Raw genomic sequence first — 21,182 nt, forward strand, 5'->3', positions numbered from 1 at the left:
GGATTACATGTGGCCAAGGGAGAGGCCTGCCCAGCTCTAACAGGCCACAGATGGTACACAATAAATCCCAGAATACCCTTCAGAAAAACAGCTAGCTCTAGGGCAGTCCAATCATTCCAGGTGAGGTAGTTGGTCCTCATGAAATGGTTTCTTCTCTATTCTCTTTCTCTCCCCTGCCCCCCACCCAACATTGGCTGCTCTCCTCCTCCCCTTTTTAGTTGCAGCTTTCTGTACTTGCTCCCATCAACCTCTATCTGGTCACTCACAACCTTCTTCCAGCTGTGCTTGCCATATTGCTCTGACATTGGGACTTGCGCATTTATGAAACATAGCATTTGGACTAATCCTGCCAGTAATTTTTAACTGCACCCGGAGATGGCTTCCACTTCTCTCTCTCATGTCCTAGTTGCGCCCTCCCAGGGCCCTCATACCCAACTCTTTGGAGAGAATGGGGTTCTTCAAAATTTAGGGGGCGTAAGTCTGGAAGTACGAGAGGGAGGGCTACCACACACACACACACACAGACACACACACACATTTACATACATACTTTATGCAAAGATGACAATTGAGATCAGTTTGTTTCTCTGCTGCAAGTTAAGCATCTAGCATGTACCCTGACATTGGGAAGCAAAGCCGAAACACCTGCTCTTGACCTGAGCCTCTTGTACCATGTCTGCCTGTGTGCGTATAGCTGTGATAATGGGGACCACTTACTCATTTCCAAGGTTATCCTCCTGTGAGCAGTGGCAGACATGCAATTAAGGAATGTTTATTCCTTTCTAAGTCTTTGTTTAACTGCTAGTTGATAAAAGTCAGCAATTATACTGTACATCAGAAGGATGATTAAAAATTCATTTGCTTTCCTGCCGCTTGTGTCGTCTATGGTTGATGTGGGTAAAATTGGAGCACAGAATTAGTGGACAGAACAGCCATTAACAACATGCCAAGGGTGCTGGGGTTAAAATTTGTTGCAATTCTTCTTCTGGTGCTCAGACATTAATTACAACCCTAGCTAGCTTTTTTTTTTTTTTTTAAATTAGAATGCTGAATATCGTTATGCTTTCGATTGCAGATACTTGAAACACTCCCAAGGTTTAATTGCTACACAATCTCCTTTTTGCTGCCTCCAGTTTTCATATCAATATTATTGATATTGGGGTTGGGAGTTACAGAAGCTGGAGTGACTTTGGCTTGTTGGTTTCATTGCAAAATGGGAGCCTTAATGGATACATTTTAAGTGACATCAGAAATTCCAGCTGTCAGTAGAACACGCACTGGAGCTTCTGTTAATGAGAGGCGCTTTTGTCGTGGGTAATTTTTGGGTCTCTTCTGTGGCTCATCATCGGCTGCTTGATTCAGATGTCAGACTGTGCTAGACCAAGGGGGACTGCAAGGTTTGCCGTCCGCTTCCTCAGAGCCAGAATTATATCCCAGAAGCCTTCACAATCAGAACGAATGGATCCCAGTTTCAAAGCTGTGATGGTAAAATGAATGTTAAACTCAGTCTAAATGGGATTGACGTTGGTCAGGAATGTCTAAACAGCTATCAGAAGTTTTGTTGTTAAACCTTTTGAGGGCAGGGACAGTGGTTATCTCTTCTCCCTCCTCCAGCCAGTGCTGAATAAATTAGTTTCACGAAGGTCCCAATTGCTGTGATGATGAGAGTGGTGGACAGCGTTCAGAGATCCAATTACCTTTCCATGCATATAAGTGCTCTCCTGAGAGCTAAGTATGGGCTTTCACTCTGCAGGTGGATGCTGAGCCATGATTTGCCCATCTCCGCTCATCTTTGCTCATCAGCCAAGGCTCTTCATTCTTGCAATCACTTTGGCTACTCTTCTTTGCTCCTGAGATCACTTCTTATTTGAATGCATTCTTGAGTATTCATGTTTTCATGAATCTGATGGCAGCAGTGTGCTAAAATACAGCAGGCTGTTCTTGCCTTCTTAAACTCTTGTTATGTTTAACCTTTTCTAGCTGGTCTTCCTTATCCGCACAATGGTCTTTGGTGAAGGCTTGTGTTCCCAGTGACAGAGGCAAAAAACAGACTTGTCCTCCCTGCCCCCCACCCCCCGCCCTGAGCTGGTGTTCTCTCATTTGAGTTATTTCTTTGTCAAAGTCTATTTTCTAGCTACAACACCTTGGTATTTTCCTCTTGCGGGACTGTGAATCTAAATGTTCTTTTGCAAGCACCTGTTTTCCTCAAAGTGCCAAAAGAAGAAATATAAGCCCACTCAACAGGAAATCCACATGGCTAAAGCAAACCTGGCAGTGTTGCTTTGCAGCTGTAAGTTGTGCGGGAGGGCTTGCATTTGGAATATTTACTTAGCTGCCATGCAGCAGCTGTAAAAGAGCTGTTGTAATTTGCAAGTGGTTCTTGACTATGCCATTTCAAATTTTCATAACACTTGGAAGCTGACGAATGGGTTGTGTTGAGCAGAAGGGAAGTTTAGTGTGGGGTGGGGGGATGCTTGTAAATATCTAAGAAATTTAAGGTGTTACGTTTTTGGAGGCGAAATTATTTTCTGGGCCAGAATAGTAGGTAACTCTTTTAATTCTGCATAGGCTTTATGGGGAGAATCCACTGGAGATGCCACAGGAATGAGAAACTCTTGGAGAATTTTTGGAAAGGTGAAGGGCCCATGATTACATATACCATGCTGCTTTAGAAGTGCCAGGACCCCCTCCCTGACCTCACCTGTTCCACCTGGAAAGGGGCAAAGGCGGGACTAACCTGGTTCTGTTGGTCGCACTTTGCCATCACAAATATGTGCAGTGGAATGGATGCATGTGCCATCTTCGTGCATTGACTGCCTCTCTCTGTAGGAAATCGTCCTAGTTTGAAGCAGATTTGCACGGATGCTGGGGACCTGAAGGGAGCTTTCACGTCCTTTAGGATGCAGCCATAGAGTGTGTGAGCAGCCCTCCCTCTCCACCGTCCTACCACAGCTCCTCCCCCCCGCCCCATCTGATCCTACCATACAGCAGGACAAAGGGTTGTGCTGTTAAAATGCACATGGCCTCTGTTGATTGTGTGTGTTTGTAGTCCCACAGCTTGTTCATTTATTAGATATTTATCGTGCCTTTCCTTTAAGGAGCCTAAGGTAGTGTACCCGATCCCCCCCCCCCCACGCACACTTTTATCCCCACAACAACCCTGTGAGGCATGTTAGGCTGAGAGAGTGACTGGCCCAAGATCACCCAGAGAGCTTCATTGCTGACTGGGGATTTGAACTCGGCACCCCCACCCCACCTCGTCTTTATCCAACACTGTACGGTGCAGGCACTCCACTCTCATTGACCTTCCCCTGGTGCTTTCCTGGTAGCAGGTGAAAGGCCCCTTCCCTGCTTGTTCCCAGTCTGCAAAGCCCTTCACAAGCCTTGCTTCTGTCTCCATTATGGCCCTAACTGCAGTCTTGGTAAGGAGATATATTTTTCAAAGTCCCTGGGTGGATTGCATATTAGCCGATAACTTCAGCCTCTCCCTAGCGCTGTCAGCTTCATATCTTGTTAGCTTTCGGTGTGTGTTTTTTTTTATCATAAAGGCCACTGTGTATTTTTAAAAGGTTTTGTGTCTGTGTTTATACAAAAGACCCCTATTATTTTAATATAAAATGCCAAAGGGGCTTTTCATGCCGCAGCCTTCTCCGATTGCCCTTCTCGTCTTGACACAAAGCAATCGATAGCACCTTTTCTGCGGGGGTAGGGTGTGCGGTGTGAAGCCAAGTAGAACCTCACAAATAATGACATTTGATTGTGGTCCTCTGAGCATGTGGGTTAGCCATCGATCGCTTCTGCTTGAAAGCCGATGGAGACTTTCTGATTTGTGTCCCCCCCCTCTCTCTCTCTGGTCCCCTCCAGACAGTTAACATGTGAGAACCAATTTTTGTTCAACGGGGCTGAAGCAGCAGCTGCTGAGAAGGAGCCATAGCACTAGCAGCAGCAGCAGCATTTTCAGGTGGGCTGGGGGGTTCACTCTGTACCACAGCCTTCCCCAGCCTGATGTCCTGCAGATGTGTTGGGAGTACAACTTCCAACCCTAATTCTAGATCCTCTGGATCCGCAACAATGAGCTCTCTTCCATGAGGCAACTAGCTGAAGGACCAAGAGTTCTGTTGTGCTGGGAGTCCTGACTCAGCCAGCCTGCTTCTTCACAGTTCTGGTCCCTAGCAGTTCTTTCCTGTTGCTGCGCTGCCTCCTCTCCGTTGGAATGCGGCAGCCTTGGCAAGAGGACAGAGGCTCCCTGCACTGGGCAGGCGGATATCATAATCCACGAAGGCTCATCGGGTCAGAGCCATCTGGGATAGCGCCCAGGTGATGGATTGCCAAAGGCCGTTTGTTAACATGCGTGCATGCACACACACAGTGGTTCCACTGCTTGGCGGCAAGCCAACTGGCAGCTGCCTGCTGCATCGCCTCATGTTCCTATCGACTGAGCATCTGTGGTCCATTTGCTTGGGAAATTGATGCATGAGCAGGGCAGCCGTTGAGCACCGTGGCCAAGGTCGTGCCCACGTCTCTGTGTGCATGCATGACAGCTAAGTTCTTTGGAAGCAGTGCAGGTGGCAGAATGGATGCGACTGAAGGAAGCCGAGGGGTGTGCGTGGGGATGGGGGTCAAGAGAAGAAAAGAGTTTGCGCGTCATACTCGGAGTGGCTCTGACGGTCATGTTCTATGCTTGGGGATGTGTACAGTGGCCACATTTGCAAACTTTGGCTATAGAAAACCAATAGGTGATTAAAAGTAGGTCACTGTTGAACTCTCCCTTCAAGGAAAAATCTCTTTCTGGCTTTACAGGAGGTGAGAAGGAGGTGAGGTCAGGTGGGGATTTCTGTGCCTGTTTTTGACGGTGCCTGCCCTTGTTGAGGATCATGCCCAAGAGAAGCTGTTCTGGATCTTGGCCAGAAGCAGCCTTGGATCCCTCGGACTGAAGCAGTCGGTCAAAGCCTCATTTAGTGTCAACTGGCAGGCTTGGTTATGTATGCTTGGGTTCCCCTTAAGGATCCAGCCTGTTTCCTCTGGCATTAGTCTTCAAAACAAGATGGCTTCTCTTCTTATTTCTTTGTTTGAAGTATTTTTATGCCACTCCTCAACCAAAAAGGTTCCTAGAGCAGGTCAATTTAATTAGACAGCCCCTGCCCACAGGGGCATATAATCTAAAAGGCACGACACACAAGGAAAACGGAATGGGGAGGGAAGAGGGAGAAAAATAATTATTTCAGTAGGGCTGGTGGAATAGCCCTGCTCTCCCTCTCATCTCCCTTCCTCTCATCTCCTTTAGCATACATATGCAAAATGACTTGTTAATAAACACTCCCCCACTTTTTTTTTTTTACAGAAGGTAAAGCAGATTAGACTCCCCACTATTCCCACCCATTGAAAAAGTGGGCATCATCCATTCTTGGGCCATCCTGGTTTCAAGTGGAACAGGGTGGCCACAGGGTTTTAAGGAGTAGGAAACAGACCGCAGAGGGATCAGACTGGGAAGCTCCTTCTATGGTTACTGTCTTTGAAAGAAAGAAGTAGTAGCCATGTTGTCCCCCTTGGGAAACAAGGCTGGCGTAATATAGCCGCCTGCTTGTCCAAGTGGTCTGTCTTGCTGTCAGGAGCGAAGGCCAGACCCAGGGAGAGTACAGGTGCAGCCGCCACAGTGTGCTGCTATGTTTCCTTGGCTGAAAGTGGCTACTGCATCTGTGTGCACAGCTCACACCGGAAGGTGGTCATCCTTTCCTGGTCACCTGGAGGTAGTTTTTAACCCACCCTAGAATCATAGAACCATGGAATAGTAGGGTTGGAAGAGGCCTACAAGGCCATCGAGTCCAACCCCCTGCTCAGTGCAGGAATCCAAGTCAGAGCATCCCTGACAGATGGCTGTCCAGCCTCGTCTAGTCACCCTAGGTGACTAATTGAATCCCTAATTGCAAGGCTTTATTAACACAAGAAGCCAAGGGTGCTCTGTAAAGAGAGCAGCATGGAAGCAAATACCCAGAGAATAAATTCTTACCTCAAAAGAAAACATTTGCACTAGAGGAGCACTCTACTAATTAGCTGGCTATTAATTAAATAGCCTTTTTGATTTGCATCCAAATTACAACTTGTAAGTGATGTCTTGGCTTTGATTAGCTGTTGTCATTGCAGTCTTTTTTCTTTCTACTTTGCACAAATGCAACCCTTGCTTGGTCTCTGAGGGCTCCAGCACCAGAAGGTGAAAAGGTCAATCACCTCCGCATCCATTTAAAATCCATTATGGGTTGCCTGCTGCAGCTTATCAAGCAACTCTCTCTCCCTCTTTTTATTTTTCCAGCCACTGATTCAGGAATCTATAGCTCTGTGCAGGTAAATGGGATTTCATGGGCTTCTAACCTTTCTTACTTTATTGAAAAGCAGAATATTAACTGCTCCACTGACCAGCCTGTCCATTAAAGACACACAGGATATTTTTAGAAAATTGTTTGCCATTCAAATCCCCTCCAATGTCCGCAGAAAGCCTTTCAGCTTCATGCTTGTTCTATGTGCAAACAGTACAACTGCGCCACCCCACCTCCCTTAAGTTAGCCTTCCCCAACTGGGTGCCCTCCACATTTATCAGACTACAACCCCATCAGCCTCAGTCCATTGGCCATGCTGGCTGGGACTGATGGGGGTTGTAGTCCAATTTATTATTTATTAATTATATATTTAATCTGCCCAATTATATATAATTAATTATATATTTAATCTGCCCAATAACCAACATTCCCTGTGCAGATTACAAACAGCTATAAGACTAAAATGCCATTCAAACAGTTAAAACTATAAAATGTATATATCTTATTTAAAATATTTCTTGGCCACCTTCCATTGCAGGATCCCTCCTAAGATAGCATAAAACAATAAAACACACAATAAAAACTGATGTGGTATTAAAAATGATGAAAAACACAATAAAAACAGCAATAAAATATACTACAAGTATTTAAAAGAATAAAATACAACACATCTGAAAGACCTGCAGTTGGGGAAGGTTGCCTTAAATGGCCTTTCCATGCTGTCCTGAGTGCATGGCTGGAGCAAGGTGGCCAAGGTACACAGCGCCCAGGATCTGGGCTGCCGAAGCAGTGGCTAGAGTGGAACTGGAGGCTGATGTCACCAGAGCTCCCAGAGTCCCACCCAGGGATCAGCTGCAGTTCAGCACAGGCCCTCTGGCAGAAGTCCTACTCATGAGGAGAGCCTTGCTCACAAGGAGACCTTTACTCTTGCGGAGTCTTTTTCTGTAAGTGGGCACTTCTTTGTCATCAGGGGCTGCGTAGTGGCTCACCATCCCCCTCTGACTCAGCAGCAGAGCTTTCTGCCTCTCTTGAGGGCCCAGGACCTTCTTGGTCCACCCTGGGGTCCCCTGAAGTGACATCTTCCCCAAGGACATTTGGCTCAGGAGGCTCCAGATCATCTTCCAAAGAGGATTCTTCCAGGGGCGGGGGCACATGCTGGCCCTGGCATTCTCTTGGGTCTGGTAAAGAAGGGGATAGCTTCCAAGTTGAGGGACTGGGGCTGTTGACCCAAAGCTCTGGATTGACCCAAAGCTCTGGATTGACCCAAGGTTGCCCAAGTATGGTGGCCATCAGTCATCTTTTAAGAGGTACGAGAGGAGGGGAGTTCTTGGAAGAGTTACTACCAACTTGCAGCCCTCTAGCCAAGAAGATAAGTACCTGGTCCACGCATGCTGTAAAACAAGTTGGCGGAATCCTGGCACAGCTGAATGGACAGCTCCATTTCAGGGTGTGGATAGGAGCTACCATTTTGGAACACTTGCAGGAAACCCTCCTTGCATCCGAGGAGTTAGGTTCCAGCCTGTCCCTCTTCCTGCTGCTCTACTTCCTTGTTTTAAGGGACTTTGAGGTTTATTTTTGGTTTTTAAAATGCAATTCCCCACTTGCAGCCTGCAAGGGTCCAGTCCATTCTGCCACCTTCCTTCCTGCCTCTCCTTCTGCTGCATGTGCAATAGACCCAAGCTTAGTCTCCAAGGTGAAAGCAAGCAAAAGCAAGGAGGAGGCAAGGCAGGGCAAACTCTTCATCTTGCCTCCCTGCTCCCATCCCTAGCTGCCTCAGACATCCATTTCAGGCAACTAGAGGTGGGGAGGTATAGATGCATATGTGGCTGTTGCTAGGCAACCATGCATTCTCTCTCGCTACTTCTAGGTTCTCCAGACGATGGAAGGGCAGGGAGGGGTTGCGTCTATTGCTGCCCCTCCACTAGGTAGAAATGTGCTCGCTTTCTAGCAGGAGGAAAAGGGAGCCCATGTGATAAGCAGAGAGGCACCTTCTGGGGCCACCTCTTTGAGCCAGTATCTCATTTGAGAGCCAGCATGGTGTAGTGGCTAGAGTGCTGGACTGGGAGTTGGGAGATCCGGGTTCTAGTCCCCACTCGGCCATGGAAGCTCACTGGGTGACTTTGGGCCAGTCACAGACTCTCAGCCCAACCTACCTCACAGGGTTGTTGTTGTGAGGATAAAATGGAGAGGAGGAGGATTATGTACGCCACCTTGAGTTCCTTGGAGGAAAAAAGGTGGGATATAAATGTAATAAAATAAATAAATTTGTTGGTCCCTTGCTGTTTTTATTTAAATCAGGGCTTGGGAACCTCAAGCTCCAGGGCCAAATCTAGCCTTTTGGGGGTCCACACCCTTTCCCCTGACCACTGTTCGGTGGTTTCCCAGCTTTTGTGCATTTTTCCCCATTAGGAACATCAGAAGCTGCCTTACACTGAGTCAGACCCTTGGTCCATCTAGCCCAGTGTTGTCGACACTGCCTGGCAGCGGCTCTCCAGGGTTTCAGGCAGGCGTCTTTCCTCACCCTACCTGGAGATGCTGGGGATCGAACCTGGGACCTTCTGTATGCAAAGCATGTGCTCTGTCACTGAGCTATGGCCCCTCCCTCTAAAAGGTTGAAATGCCTCTCCTAAGGCTTAGTTACTTGCAGTAAAAGCTTGACGCTAAAATACGCAGGAATTTTGGATCCCACCCCTTTTGCCTTCAGCTCCACCCACCACTGGAATATGGCCCCTTGGGAGGTTATCCAAAATGGAATTCAGCCTGAATCCCTGGTTGCTCACCATGTAGGGCAGCTTTTTGCATTGAGCTGTAGATTCCTGGTTCTAGCCTCAGTAGTTCCTCACATAAGAACATAAGAAGAGCCATACTGGATCAGAACAAAGATCCATGTAGTCCAGCATTCTGTTCACCCAGCGGCCAATCAGCTGGCCGTGGAAAACCCACAAGCAGGGCATGAGTGCAACAGCACCTTCCCACCCATGTTCCCCAGGAACTGGTGTACCTAGGCAGACTGTCTTTGATACTGGAGGTAGCACATAGCCATCAAGACTAGTAGCCATTGAAAGCCTTATCCTCCTCCATGAATTGTCCAGTCCCCTTATAAGGCCACCCAAACTGGTGGCCATCGCTACATCTTGTGGAAGTGAATTCTATAGTTTAACTATGCACTGTGTGAAGAAGTTCTTCTGTTTATCTCTTCTGAATCTCCCACCGATCAGCTTCATGGGATGACCCTGTTGGGTTCTTGTATTATGAGAGAGGGAGAAAAATGTTTCCCTATCCACTTTCATCACACCATGCATAATTTTGTACACTTCTGTCATGTCCCCCCTTTACCCTCCTTTTGTCCAAGCTAAAAAATCCCAACTGTTGTAACCTTCCCTCATAGGGGAGTTTCTCCAGCCCCTTGATCATTTTAGTTGCCCTTTTCTGCACTTTTTCCAGCTCTACAATATCCTTTTTTAGGTGTAGTGACCAGAACTGTACACAGTATTCCAAGTGTGGTCACACCATAGATTTGTATAAGGGCAGTATGATATTGGCAGTTTTATTCTCAATTCCTTTCCTAATTATGCCTAATACGGAGTTTGCCTTTTTTCACAGCAAATTTTGATGTTTATTATGTGTGTATGTGTGTGAACATCCAGGAAATAATGATTGCTGCTTTGGCCTGAGGGCACCTTGGATGGTTTCTGTCTGGGTGGGAAACCCCCTGGGAAGCCCTCTATGCACTGTCTTGAGATTTCCAGGTGGAAGATAGGAGGGATATCAATGTAATAAAATGAGGAAGCATTTCCTGTCCTCAAGTGAGCCTGGCAGCCAGCTTGCGTGTGGGAGATTCTGGTAATGACTCATTAATTGAGAAAAATGGTTTCAGCCTTTTGAAGTCATTAGTATTAGTGCAGTAAAACTTGACAACCTTACAAACATTATGAAATCAACAACCTTATGAACCTTTTGAAAGTATTAATTTGCTTCCAGGTTTTTCAGTTAAATCAGAAGACTGAGGCATTTCTGTCTTAATAAAAACGGAGACTGCTGAGGATTCAAGATACTCTTGGGCCTCCTCATGCAACCCACAGGGACTGTCTGTCTGTCTGCCTTTCCTCCAGCTCTTGTCACTTATCTTTGTGAATGACTTTGCTCTTCCAATGCAGGGCATTGATTTCTGCCCCGGACAGAATGTATCTGGAGTAACTACCCATGATCAAGAGGAGCACTCCAAACTTCCGCTGCTCTTCCACTTGGGAAAGGACCCTGGGGAAAAGTATCCAATAAGGTGAGGAAGGCACATGATAAATGGTGCTTGAGGGTGAGCTGAAGGAGCCGATGAAGCATGCCTTTTCACTGTTTTGCCTTCTCCTTGTGTGAAGTGATGCAAACGTCTGAGCATCACAGATTTGTTCTTTAGCAGCACACAGAGAAAAGTAAAGTAATACTGTAGATGTGTTTAACAACTAAGGCAGGGTGGGAAACCTCTTTCAGCCTGAGGGCAGAATTCCGTTTTGGAGACGCTCTCGGGGGCCTCATTCCAGTGGTGGGTGGGGGTGAAGGCAAAGGGGGTGAGGGCAAAGGCAAAAGAGGTGGGGCCAAAAATACAAAAAATGCCAGCTTATTATAGCTTATAGTGATTACTGCCAGTAACTCAGCCTTAGGAGAAGCATTTCAACCTTTTAGAATGGGGGCGAAACTTCATAGAAACCAGGAACCACCAAACAATCGGTGGTTAAGGGAATGGTGGTGGGGCCAGGGGAAGAGGGCATGACCATCTGGAAAACCCAATGGGCTGGATTAGGCCCCCAGGCCTGAAGTTCTGAGAAAGAGCCAAGTTGGATCAAAGTATATTATTGTGAAAGTGCGACAGCCATACACCCCACTGACAAGCAGGTAACATGAACTGAAACCAACCAAACTTGCTTTTTGTGGCCACAGAGGGAGGCAGCTCTACTCTGAGATCAAAAGCAAGGCGCCTGCCTTGAGTGGTGAATTTTGGGGTGCCGTACAGTGCAAAGCAGGAGGTGGAAATAAGAACATAAGAAGAGCTCTGCTGAATCAGCACAAAGGTCCATCTAGTCCAGCATTCTGTTCACACCGCGGCCAACCAGCTGCCTGCGGGAAATTCACAAGCAGGATGTGAGTGCAACAGCACTGTCCCGTGGGCATAGCTGACCCGTGGAGTGTGAGATAGTTCTCCTGTGCAAGCTCCCTTGTAATGAACAGAAGCTAGGCAAGGGCACACTTGTGGCTGGGGGCAGGACTGGAAGCCGGTTTCGGGGCTGCACTCTTAGCAGTCTTGGGCAGGTGGTGGGAGAGGGAGGCTCTTCAGGGAGAAGGCACCTGAGAGCAACCTGCTTGGTCAGCCAGCCCCCAGTTGCCGAGTGTCTGCTTGGGGCTTTGTTGGTGGTGCTCCAGACTCTCCCCAGTCCCCTCCTTTTTGAGCCCCTGAAGGTGCTTTTACTGAAGAGTCTAAACACGAGGAGCTGTCTTCTTGGTAGCAATAATCTTAATATTGGAGTGGGGAGCCCTCTTGGTGGTGAAGGGGGGGGGGGTAGAGCACCTGCTTTGCAGACAGAAGGTCCCAGCTTCAATCCCAGTACGTGCCAGGAAAGACAGTTCTCTACCTGGACCCTCTGCTGCCAGTCATAATAGATGATAGGTGGACAAATAGCCTATCCTGGGATATGTTCCTAAAGGATCTTGGCATGTTCCATAAGCAGCTGGTGTGAAAGGTAGGCCTTTCACTTATACCAGGGGTGGGAAACCTTGGGAGATTGGGAGGCCATTCCCCCACCCCCCGAACCATTCCCCGGGTTGCCCCTCCCCCACAGGAGCTGTAAACAAGAAGGAATCTTTTTTTAAAAAGCAAAAAAAAACCCCAAAATTGTTTTAGGAACTGCTACAGAGCGCCCAAATGGGTCACAATTAAGTTTGTTTACATGGTAATTTAGATCATTTTGGTGCTCCATAGCAGCTCCAGTCACCATTTTGTTTGCTAATTTATTTTTTTTTAATGTGGGTGGCAGCAGAGGCTTCATGCAGTCCATGGGCCACGTGTTGCTCATCCCTGACTTATATTTAAGATTAAATCCACATTCCTCAAAACGTCATGCTGCCTCTCTGTGGCCCTCTTCTGAGAAGGAATGGTATAATGGAGTGTAATGGATATCAGCTGAGATTGCATGGCAATGGTTTGGTAAGCACAGTTCTTCATCCGTCTCCTTCATGGCCTCCTCCCTACCCCAGTGGTGTAGGGGTGTGAATCAGTAGGCAATCTGTGATGCCAGCAGCCACCAGGAACAGCAGCAGAGCGGTACAAGGGATGTGCATGGGCATCGTAACAGAAGAAGCTTGGTGGATCAGTTGGAAAGCTACGGTGAGCCTTCGAACAAAGACAATGTGCTATGTCCCCCAAAAAACCTGTTTACAAAATGAAGTGGTCAGGAGAGAGGAAACCAGCATTGTCAGTGTCACCTGCACCATAGTGGCTTTTACAGCAAGGTGCTTTTGGAAGTGACAGGGTTGCAATTGCATGTCCCCTTTTAAATAATGGAGCACTTGCTCTCACCCCGTTAACACAGAATTGTGTGCCTCCGCTGCCCACTTAGTGTTCTTGGCTAGGGATGGAAGCAAAAGAAGGCACCGTCTCAATCCTTCTAGCGGATGAGCACTCCATACGTATGCTTTTCAGCACTGATGCGGGGTTTTCTTGCAGTTGATTCAGTAGCTGGAGCATTGGTCATTCACACTGCGTTAACAGCAGGGGCAAGCAGCATGGGGATGAATTGTGAGCTGGAGAGCTACAGCTGACCTGTAGGTTTCTACGTGAGCACAATTTGCGTAAAATCTACATAAAGTAAAGGCCGTGATTAGGGGGCTGAACCTGTCCTGTCTTGCTAGCAGAGTCTTTGAGCCAGCTGCAGTGACTGAGAACCCAGTTCATGCTGGATTCGCTGGTGGCACAAAAGCAAAATGATGCATGCAAGAAACTCTAGTAACCGTTTCCCCACGAGTGGTTTTTGAACTATCGTTCTGGCACCCCCCGCGACCTGCAAACAAAGAAGAGCCAGAGTACAACACTCTGCCTGTGACTCTTCACCACCTTGCTTTTGTCTCTGTTCATTCTTCTCCATTGAGGGGAAGGAGGCTGAGCTCCCATCCTGCTGGGAATGTCCTGCAGGCTGAGGCTTTGCTTCCTCCCCTGCAGGGGAAGGGGGCCAAGGTGTATGTCAGCCTTCCCCAACCCATTGCCCTCCAAACGTATTGGACCCCCATTATCCCCAGCCCCCATTATCCCCAGCCAACATGGCCAGTGACCATGCTGGCTAGCCATGATGGGTGTTGTAGTCCAGCATATCTGGAAGACACTGGGTTGGGGAGGTCTTGTGTGTATATACTCCAGTTTGCTCATTCTGTTTTTATGCCCTCCCCGTGAAGTCACAAACAGGGTCTGAAAACCTGGAGATTTGAAAAATTATATATTCTGTTTTTTTCTGGTTTCAGAGCCTTTCAGACATGCTGGCATCATACTTCAGAGTGTTCGTTCCCTCTCTTGCCCTGGGGGCTTTTTCTTTCCCCTCCTTTCCTTCCCCTTTGCCAGTGAGTTGACTGTTGCCTAACTTCCATTTATAGGTTCTTCTTGATTTAATGGCTGTGGTTTTTATATTTATTCAGAACAGGTGTAATTTCAGGGAAGAGTATCTTCCTATTTAATTAGTGAAATACTGCATTAATTTATCTTGTGATTAGATTATTGATAACCTTTTGAGGGGTCAAAAGCTGAAATTGACTGCTATTTATTTATTTATTTATTGCATTTATACCCCGCCTTTCTCCCTCTCGCAAGGAACTCAAGGCGGCTTACATTATCCTCCTCCTCACCGTTGTATCCTCACAACAACAACCCTGTGAGGTAGGTTGGGCTGAGAGTCTGTGACTGGCCCAAAGTCACCCAGTGAGCTTCCATGGCCAAGTGGGGACTAGAACCCGGATCTCCCGGCTCCCAGTCCGTCACTCTCACCACTACACTACACTGCTACGGTTGCCCGAATTCAGTGCTGGCCCAAGATGTTTAGTTGCCTGAAGTGTGGGCCCTTGCCAGGGCCAACACTTTAAAAAGTCTTGCTGCACCAATTCAGACACCAATTCCTGCCCCATGGTGCTTCCTGAAGCAAGTCTCAGTCACCCTGCTGCATGAATTCTGCATCAGGAAAAGCCTTAAGCTGAGGGCTGGATATTTTATGTATTAATTACATTTATAATCCCACCTTTTCCCCAGGACCCCAAGGCAGTGTGTGTGGTCCCCCCGCATTTCTGTCTTCACAACACACTTTTGAAGTAGGTTGGGTGGAGAGATAGTGCCTGGTCCAAGGTCATCCAGAGAGTTTCATGGATGAGTGCGAATTTGAACCTGGAACTCCCCAGGCTTAGCCCAATACTCTAGAATATTCATGGTCTAGAATAGACCACGGTATCCTCCTGGACCGCCTGGAGGGGTTGGGCATTGGAAACACTGTATTGCGGTGGTTCCAGTCCTTCCTCTTTGGCAGGTACCAGAGGGTAGCACTGGGAGAGGAGGTTTCAGACCCGTGGCCACTTACTTGTGGGGTGCCACAGGGTTCCATCCTCTCCCCGATGCTATTTAACATCTGTGTGAAGCCACTGGGGGCTATCATCAGGAGGTTTGGGGTGCAGTGTCATCAATATGCGGATGACACTCAGCTCTACCTCTCATTCAAATCTTCACCAAGGTTGGCCGTAGAATCCCTGTCCAAATGTCTGGAGACGGTGAGTGGCTGGATGGGGAGGAATAAGCTGAAGCTCAACCCTGACAAGACCGAGGTACTTTTGGTGGGAGATAAGAGGAGGCTGGGGGATGTTGACCTGGTGTTGAATGGGGTACAGTTACCCTTGAAAGACCAGGTCCGCAGCCTGGGGGTCATTTTGGACTCCCAGCTGTCCATGGAGGCTCAGGTGTCAGCTGTGAGCCGGACAGCGCTGTATCAACTCCATCTGATACGGCGGCTGCGCCCCTACCTTCCCGACCATCTGCTCCCATCGGTAGTACATGCCCTGGTCTCCTCTCGTTTAGACTACTGTAATGCGCTCTACGTGGGGTTACCCTTGAAGACGGTTCGGAAACTGCAGCTGGTACAGAACGCGGCGGCTCGCCTGATTAAAGGCAGCCGCCGGCGAGATCACATCACTCCAGTGCTGAAGGAGTTGCACTGGTTACCAGTTGTTTTCCGGGCCAAATTCAAGGTGTTGGTTTTGACCTTTAAAGCCCTATATGGTTCCGGCCCAGCCTATCTTAAGGAGCGCCTCCAGCAACACCAGACAGGCCGCTTAACAAGATCAGCCTCGGATGGCCTTCTCTCTGTCCCATCAGCCAGGACAGCTAGACTGGTGGGGACGAGGGAGAGGGCCTTCTCTGTGGTGGCCCCCACTCTGTGGAACTCCCTCCCTAGGGAACTCCGTCATGCCCCCTCTTTAATGAGCTTCCGTCGTGCATTAAAAACGTGGTTGTTCAGGCAGGCATTTGGGGTGGGTTAGGGTATTTTTTTTAAAAAAAAAAATTATGGTAAAATTTTATTGTTTTAAATTGTTTATGGTGGGTTGTACATCGCCCAGAGTGGCTGGGTGACCAGTCAGATGGGCAATTAATAAATTTAATAAATAAATAAATAATAAATAAATAGAATATATCAACAGATTTGCATAAAAAAATTGCTATGCTGAGCACTCAAGCCCAAACCTGCCATTGTGGAATCCTGTTGGGCCCCAAGCAATGCTGAATGGTTTTAAGCTTATCTTATCAACTGTGAGAGCTAGAAGCCTACTTTCAAACAAACCAAAAACCCAAGGCTGTCTACGTGTTGAATTCTGCACCTGGTAGCAAATTCCATGCCTCGACAGCACAAATATAGAAGTTCACTACACAAAACCGTCTGGTTTTTTGACTTGAGGTTTTTTTTAAAGCTATTGGAATCCTTATTTTAGAGCTCTCCCTCCACAGGGCTTCCCCTGCCTTCTTGTTTAATTGTCTCTTTCCAAAACCACACATTGTGGGTTGAGCTGCATTTCAGAGGACTCATCTGCAGCCTTTTCTCATCTGATTTGCTTGCTTGCCGATCGCACACAAGCTGTTGCCTTGATTGAATTTTATGGTAAGATTATAACACGATTATGGAGAACAGCAATGTTTTAATATGCAGACGCTAATAGAAAGATTCTTTTTTAATAATAATAATAATCCAAATGAACGTTCATTTGTGAAACTTGCTAATGTTTATATCCCCTCACATCTCCAGTCACATTGGAAGCCTCCTGGAAAGCAGGTCTCCCTTTCTTCATTGTAATTAAATTATCCTCATTTGCGGGGATGTTACTCATGTGGCTGGTGTTTTTCTTTTTTTCTTTGGCTTAATTATCCCCCTTGGCTGGCTGGCTGCCTGCCTGCCTGCCTGCCTGTTGGGAGTCCCCACATTAGTGCTTCTCAGAGGGAGAAGGAGCATTTTCTTGCCCAGAAATCATTTGACTCCAGTCTAGCTGAGTGCTGGGCATTCTCTGTTATCTATAGACCGGCCTTTGCCAAGCTGGAGCCCTCCAGATGTGTTAGATTACAACTCCTGGCATAGCTGGCTGAGGGATTCTGGGAGTTGTAGTCCAACACATCTGGAGGGCTCCAGGTTGGCAAAGGCTGCCGTAGACTCAGGGAGCAGCTCTGCAGGATGGAGAGGGCAAGAAGCCTGGCTGGTAACATTTGGAGTGGACTCGCCTTCCGTATGCTGACAACACTAGCAAGTGCTCCCCGGGCACCTGTGATTGCTGTGGGATGGTGGCAGCTAACAGGAGCCACCTTTTTGGCACTGTTGGAGGTGGTTTGGGTGGGACAAACAAATGCTAATTTGTCAGTCCCCATACCACGGGGACCTGAGCCTGTTGAAGTTCAGGGAAGAGCTGGATCGGTTGGGAACTGCCTTTAGGAGTTTGTGGCTGTCGGCGAAGGTATCGGAGCCTGCTCTAAGAGATCTGTGTAATTTGTGAACTCCTCTGAAAGGTGGGAATCCCTAAAATCTGGGGTCTCCAAGAGGTAACCGGGGGTACCAGTGTGCCTGCAAACACCTTTCTTGGCACCTGCCAGCCTCCCTGCCCCTCCTCGTGGTTCTTTTATTTCTTATTACTTTTTTCCATTTATGTTTTTTTAACTGGGAGGCTGGTGTGCTGCAAAGCAAAATTCTTCCCTCCGGCACCATCTTTATTTCCAAGAATGCCTCTAGGCCCCAGAGGCATTTTTAGAAAATAAAAAATGGTACGGGGGCTGCTGCCCAGAGCTTTGTTTTGAAGTGTGCCCAGCCACCCTGAAAAAAGAAAAGTAAGCTGGGGGGTGGTAGGGAATGTCCTGTGGGACTACCTGGGGGCGGAGGCAGGGAGCTTCCTGGGAAGAGCATTCCACAAGCGGGGAGCCACCACCAAGAAAGCCCTTTCCCCAGTCACCACCTGCCTCACGCCAGAGACGTTATCAGCGCATAGGTAGGTTCATATTGAAGAAGGTGATATTTCAGGTCCCCAACTGTGTTCAGCTGTCGCGGTAAAATAGCATCTCCTGGACTGCTACTGTTGTGCTCCGTGGTCTTGCCATCCTTCCTCATAGATTTGTAGTCTGAAAATTACAAGCTGTTTTCCCAATATCTCGGTCTTACGTCAAGTGAGCAACAGGGAATGTGTTGTCATTGTTTTGTTTTGAGCAAGAGTCTGGACTGGATAAAATGGAGGCCAAGTAGAAGAGGTGCTTTGCTGTGCATCTTAAAAGTTTTTTTTGTGGGGGGGGCGGAATGCTTTCTCCAGCAAAGACACCTCTGCCAGCAGATCCTGCCTTGCCTGCTTTATTTCTTCTTAAAGCAGGGGCCGAACATTGCAGACACCAGGTGCCAAGCCACTGCAGATGGGAAGAGCTGCACCACCCGATGTTGCAGACATTTGGATGCAGAATGTGCGTGTGTGTTGTGAGAAGTACAAAGAAGCTGTTTTACAGCTTGGGTTATCATCACTCGGATTCGGTAACTGCAGAGAGCTCCAGAAGCTGGAAAGAGAGTGTGAAGGACTGGAAGATTAAGATCGTAATAGCCCGGGGATGGAAGCAATGTATTAACGGCAGCTCCTTCCTTCCAGCCCCAAGCTGGGTTTTCGCTGCAAGCCACGGTGGAGTTAACAATGGAGTGAGTTGCGTCCGGGTTTGCTTGAAGTGGGAGGGCGATGAGAACAGATTGCTGAAGCGCAATTACACTAAATGAACTAAACACACACCACACCTGTGCCTGGGACCTTGCGCCTCCAATCCATTCCTGATTGGCTCTCCAGGGACTTCCTGGAGGTAAAGTGTCAATTAGTGTAATGACCCTGGACTCCGTCCACTCTGCTTCTTCAGCCTGAGCATGGAATAATTCTGCGTACACAAGGGGAATCTCGCCGAGCAAACCCTTTACCGTGCCACCTGCTCACCCCAGCGTGCTCTTCCCTCTCATTCTTCCACTGCAATTCCCACCCTCCCTTCGGCAGGCTCGAAGAGACAGAATACAAATATAGGGCAGCCTGGGGGCAGGGCGGCTCCTCAGTTTGCTTAGGCAATAGGCTCTCAAAACACCTGTGCAGGCATAGCACTGTTGCTGGTATGGAGATTGCTGTGGATTCTGGTCATTCCCTCGCTAGGTTTTGTCCTGGGATGAAACAGAGGTGGGCATGACTCCTGTGGTCTTGAGCTGCTTGCTTTTCAGAGCAGGTGCTCTCGTGCGCCATGTATAATCCCTGTGACTCATGAGAGCAGGAGCTTTGGCCCACACCAACCTGTTAACTGGTTGAAGCAGCGGATGGGGATGATTGCAAGAGCCGTCAGGAGCTCTGTGCTTCGTGCTTCTGGCTCTCTGCTTTTGGTTGGGAGGGCCGTAGCTCAGTGGTAGTGTACAAGCTCTGCATGCAAAAGGTCAATCCCTGGCATCTCCAAAGTAGGTCTTGAGTAATGGAGCTGAGAGAAACCTCTCCCTGGAGGGCAACTGCCACTCAAGAGTGGACAATACGAGGCCAGGGTGACCAATCGCCCAACCCAAGGGAAGGCAGTTTCCCATGTTATTGGGGAGGGTCCACAGCTCTGTCATAGAGCTCCTGCTTTGCAGGCAGGAGACCCTGGGCTCAGTCCCCAACACCTCCAGTTAAAAAGACCAAGTAGCAGGTGGTAGGAAAGACCCCTTCTCTGCCCGAGACTTGAGAAGTACTGCCAGTCAGAGTCACTGGCACTGGGCTAGATGGGCCGGTGGCCTGGCTTTGTGCAAGGCATGCGGGACAGGGCCTGCCCAGTTGTGCCCAGACCATGGACCTCAGAAGCCCCTTCCCTCATAACCTTCATGGTGGGCCCTCGGTGTTGGAGGATTTTCTCCCCCCAACTAGGTTGCTGCTTGGCTCTGTGTTTGATAGTATTTTGCATTTGCTTTTTATTATTTTTATTATTTTTAATGTTTTTAAGTTTTCTTTTACTTCGTTGTATGGCACTTGGGGGGAAGCCAGCCGACAAATTAGGATATACATGTCTGCTCATATGGTGTTTGGGAATCCCAGAGGAACCCCAATTTGCTTGTTCTGGGATTCTTTCTGGGTGTTGACTGTGGCATCAAACCCGAACCACAGGAAGTTGCTGCTTGGTTGTGGCCCTAGGGGAAGAGTTCTTGCTTAACCTCCCAAGGAGTGGCTTCACATGTGATCAACAGATTGCAAGCAATCTGTTAGAGTCCCGCCGGTTTGGCACGACAGTATTGGCAGTGGACTGTGTTTACTTGCAATACTGTGTATCAGCACTTGTAATACGAAAATGCTTCCAGAATGTCATCCCACTCACCCCCACAGCAACCTTGCAAAGCATGTTGCTGCCCCCTATAGTGTTCCAGGGGACCCTGTACCTTTTCCCCCTGTGGATCAGAAAGTAGCTTGGGGAGGGAAATTCTAAGGCAGGGGAGGCAAACCTCTGGCCCACAGGCCTAATCTGGCCCACACTAGGACCCAGTCCTGCCTGTGGAAGGTTGTGTGCCCTCCGTGGGCCCCACCCCCTGCTCTCCCCAAGCCTCTGCTCCCTGAAGGGAGAGGAATCCTCATGCTGTCTCTGATCAGAGACAACAAAGAGGCTCCCCTTTACGCTGCTCATCCTCCATCCTCCTATAAGCCCCCACTGAGTCCCTTTCTCTGTGAAGAAAGAGAGGCATGGATCTATGTGCCCTGCTGTCCACACAGAATTTTTTTTGAGTGTCCAGGGTAGGAGAAGGATGTCATGGGAGGCCCAGCCCCCCCTGACGTCGTCTGACCTGCCAGCTTGATCCAAGGGTGTAATCCAGCCCCTGGCGCAAAAGTGGTTGCCCTCCCTTGTTCTACGGAGACAAGGAACAGCAGGAATAGGAAAGGTTAAGCATTCTCCGTGGATCAGTCGCAGCCTTGGATGCTGCTCTGCATTCCAGTGTTGGACTGCTGTGCAGCAGTTGTAGCTGGAGTCTCGGGTAGCAGATTGGGATACCTTAGGAATCTGACCCAGGAAGCACAGTCCACCAGAAAAGTTCTGCTGCACACATCAGAGATGCATAAGAACTCCACCACCATGCTCTCGCACATCCCTTGTTAATTTCAGTGGAGTGTGTGTATGAGAGCTTCCGAGTGGACCTTGTGAATTAGCCTGTGTGGTTTTTGGAGGAAGGGTGCCATTTGGATTTTCCGCTTCAGCCACCAGAAACGTCTCAGCAACGATATCAGGGACTAGCATGCAGAAACGGGTGCTGTCCACATGCCCTACTTGTGGACTTGCCTGCAACGCCTGGTAGGCTGCTGCTAGGAGTCCAAGGG

General features: G+C 48.4%; 1 protein-coding gene across 4 annotated transcripts in view; it reads left to right on the top strand.

The window, feature by feature from the left end:
• Window positions 1-21,182, top strand: part of GALNS (galactosamine (N-acetyl)-6-sulfatase) — a 71,525-nt gene that overhangs the window by 35,057 nt on the left and 15,286 nt on the right. For all 4 annotated transcript variants that reach the window (XR_014784701.1, XR_014784702.1, XR_014784703.1 and 1 more), the window contains exon 12: window positions 10,469-10,590. Coding sequence is in view for 1 of the 4 variants with exons in the window: in XM_084812754.1 (XP_084668880.1) it covers window positions 10,469-10,590 (122 nt within the window). In the remaining 3 variants the exon portion in view is untranslated. The remainder of the gene's footprint in view (window positions 1-10,468; window positions 10,591-21,182) is intronic.

The sequence above is a fragment of the Heloderma suspectum genome, chromosome 8, assembly GCF_057233095.1.
Source record: "Heloderma suspectum isolate Gila_16-S chromosome 8, 16-S_ref, whole genome shotgun sequence".
Taxonomy (NCBI): Eukaryota; Metazoa; Chordata; class Lepidosauria; order Squamata; family Helodermatidae; genus Heloderma; species Heloderma suspectum.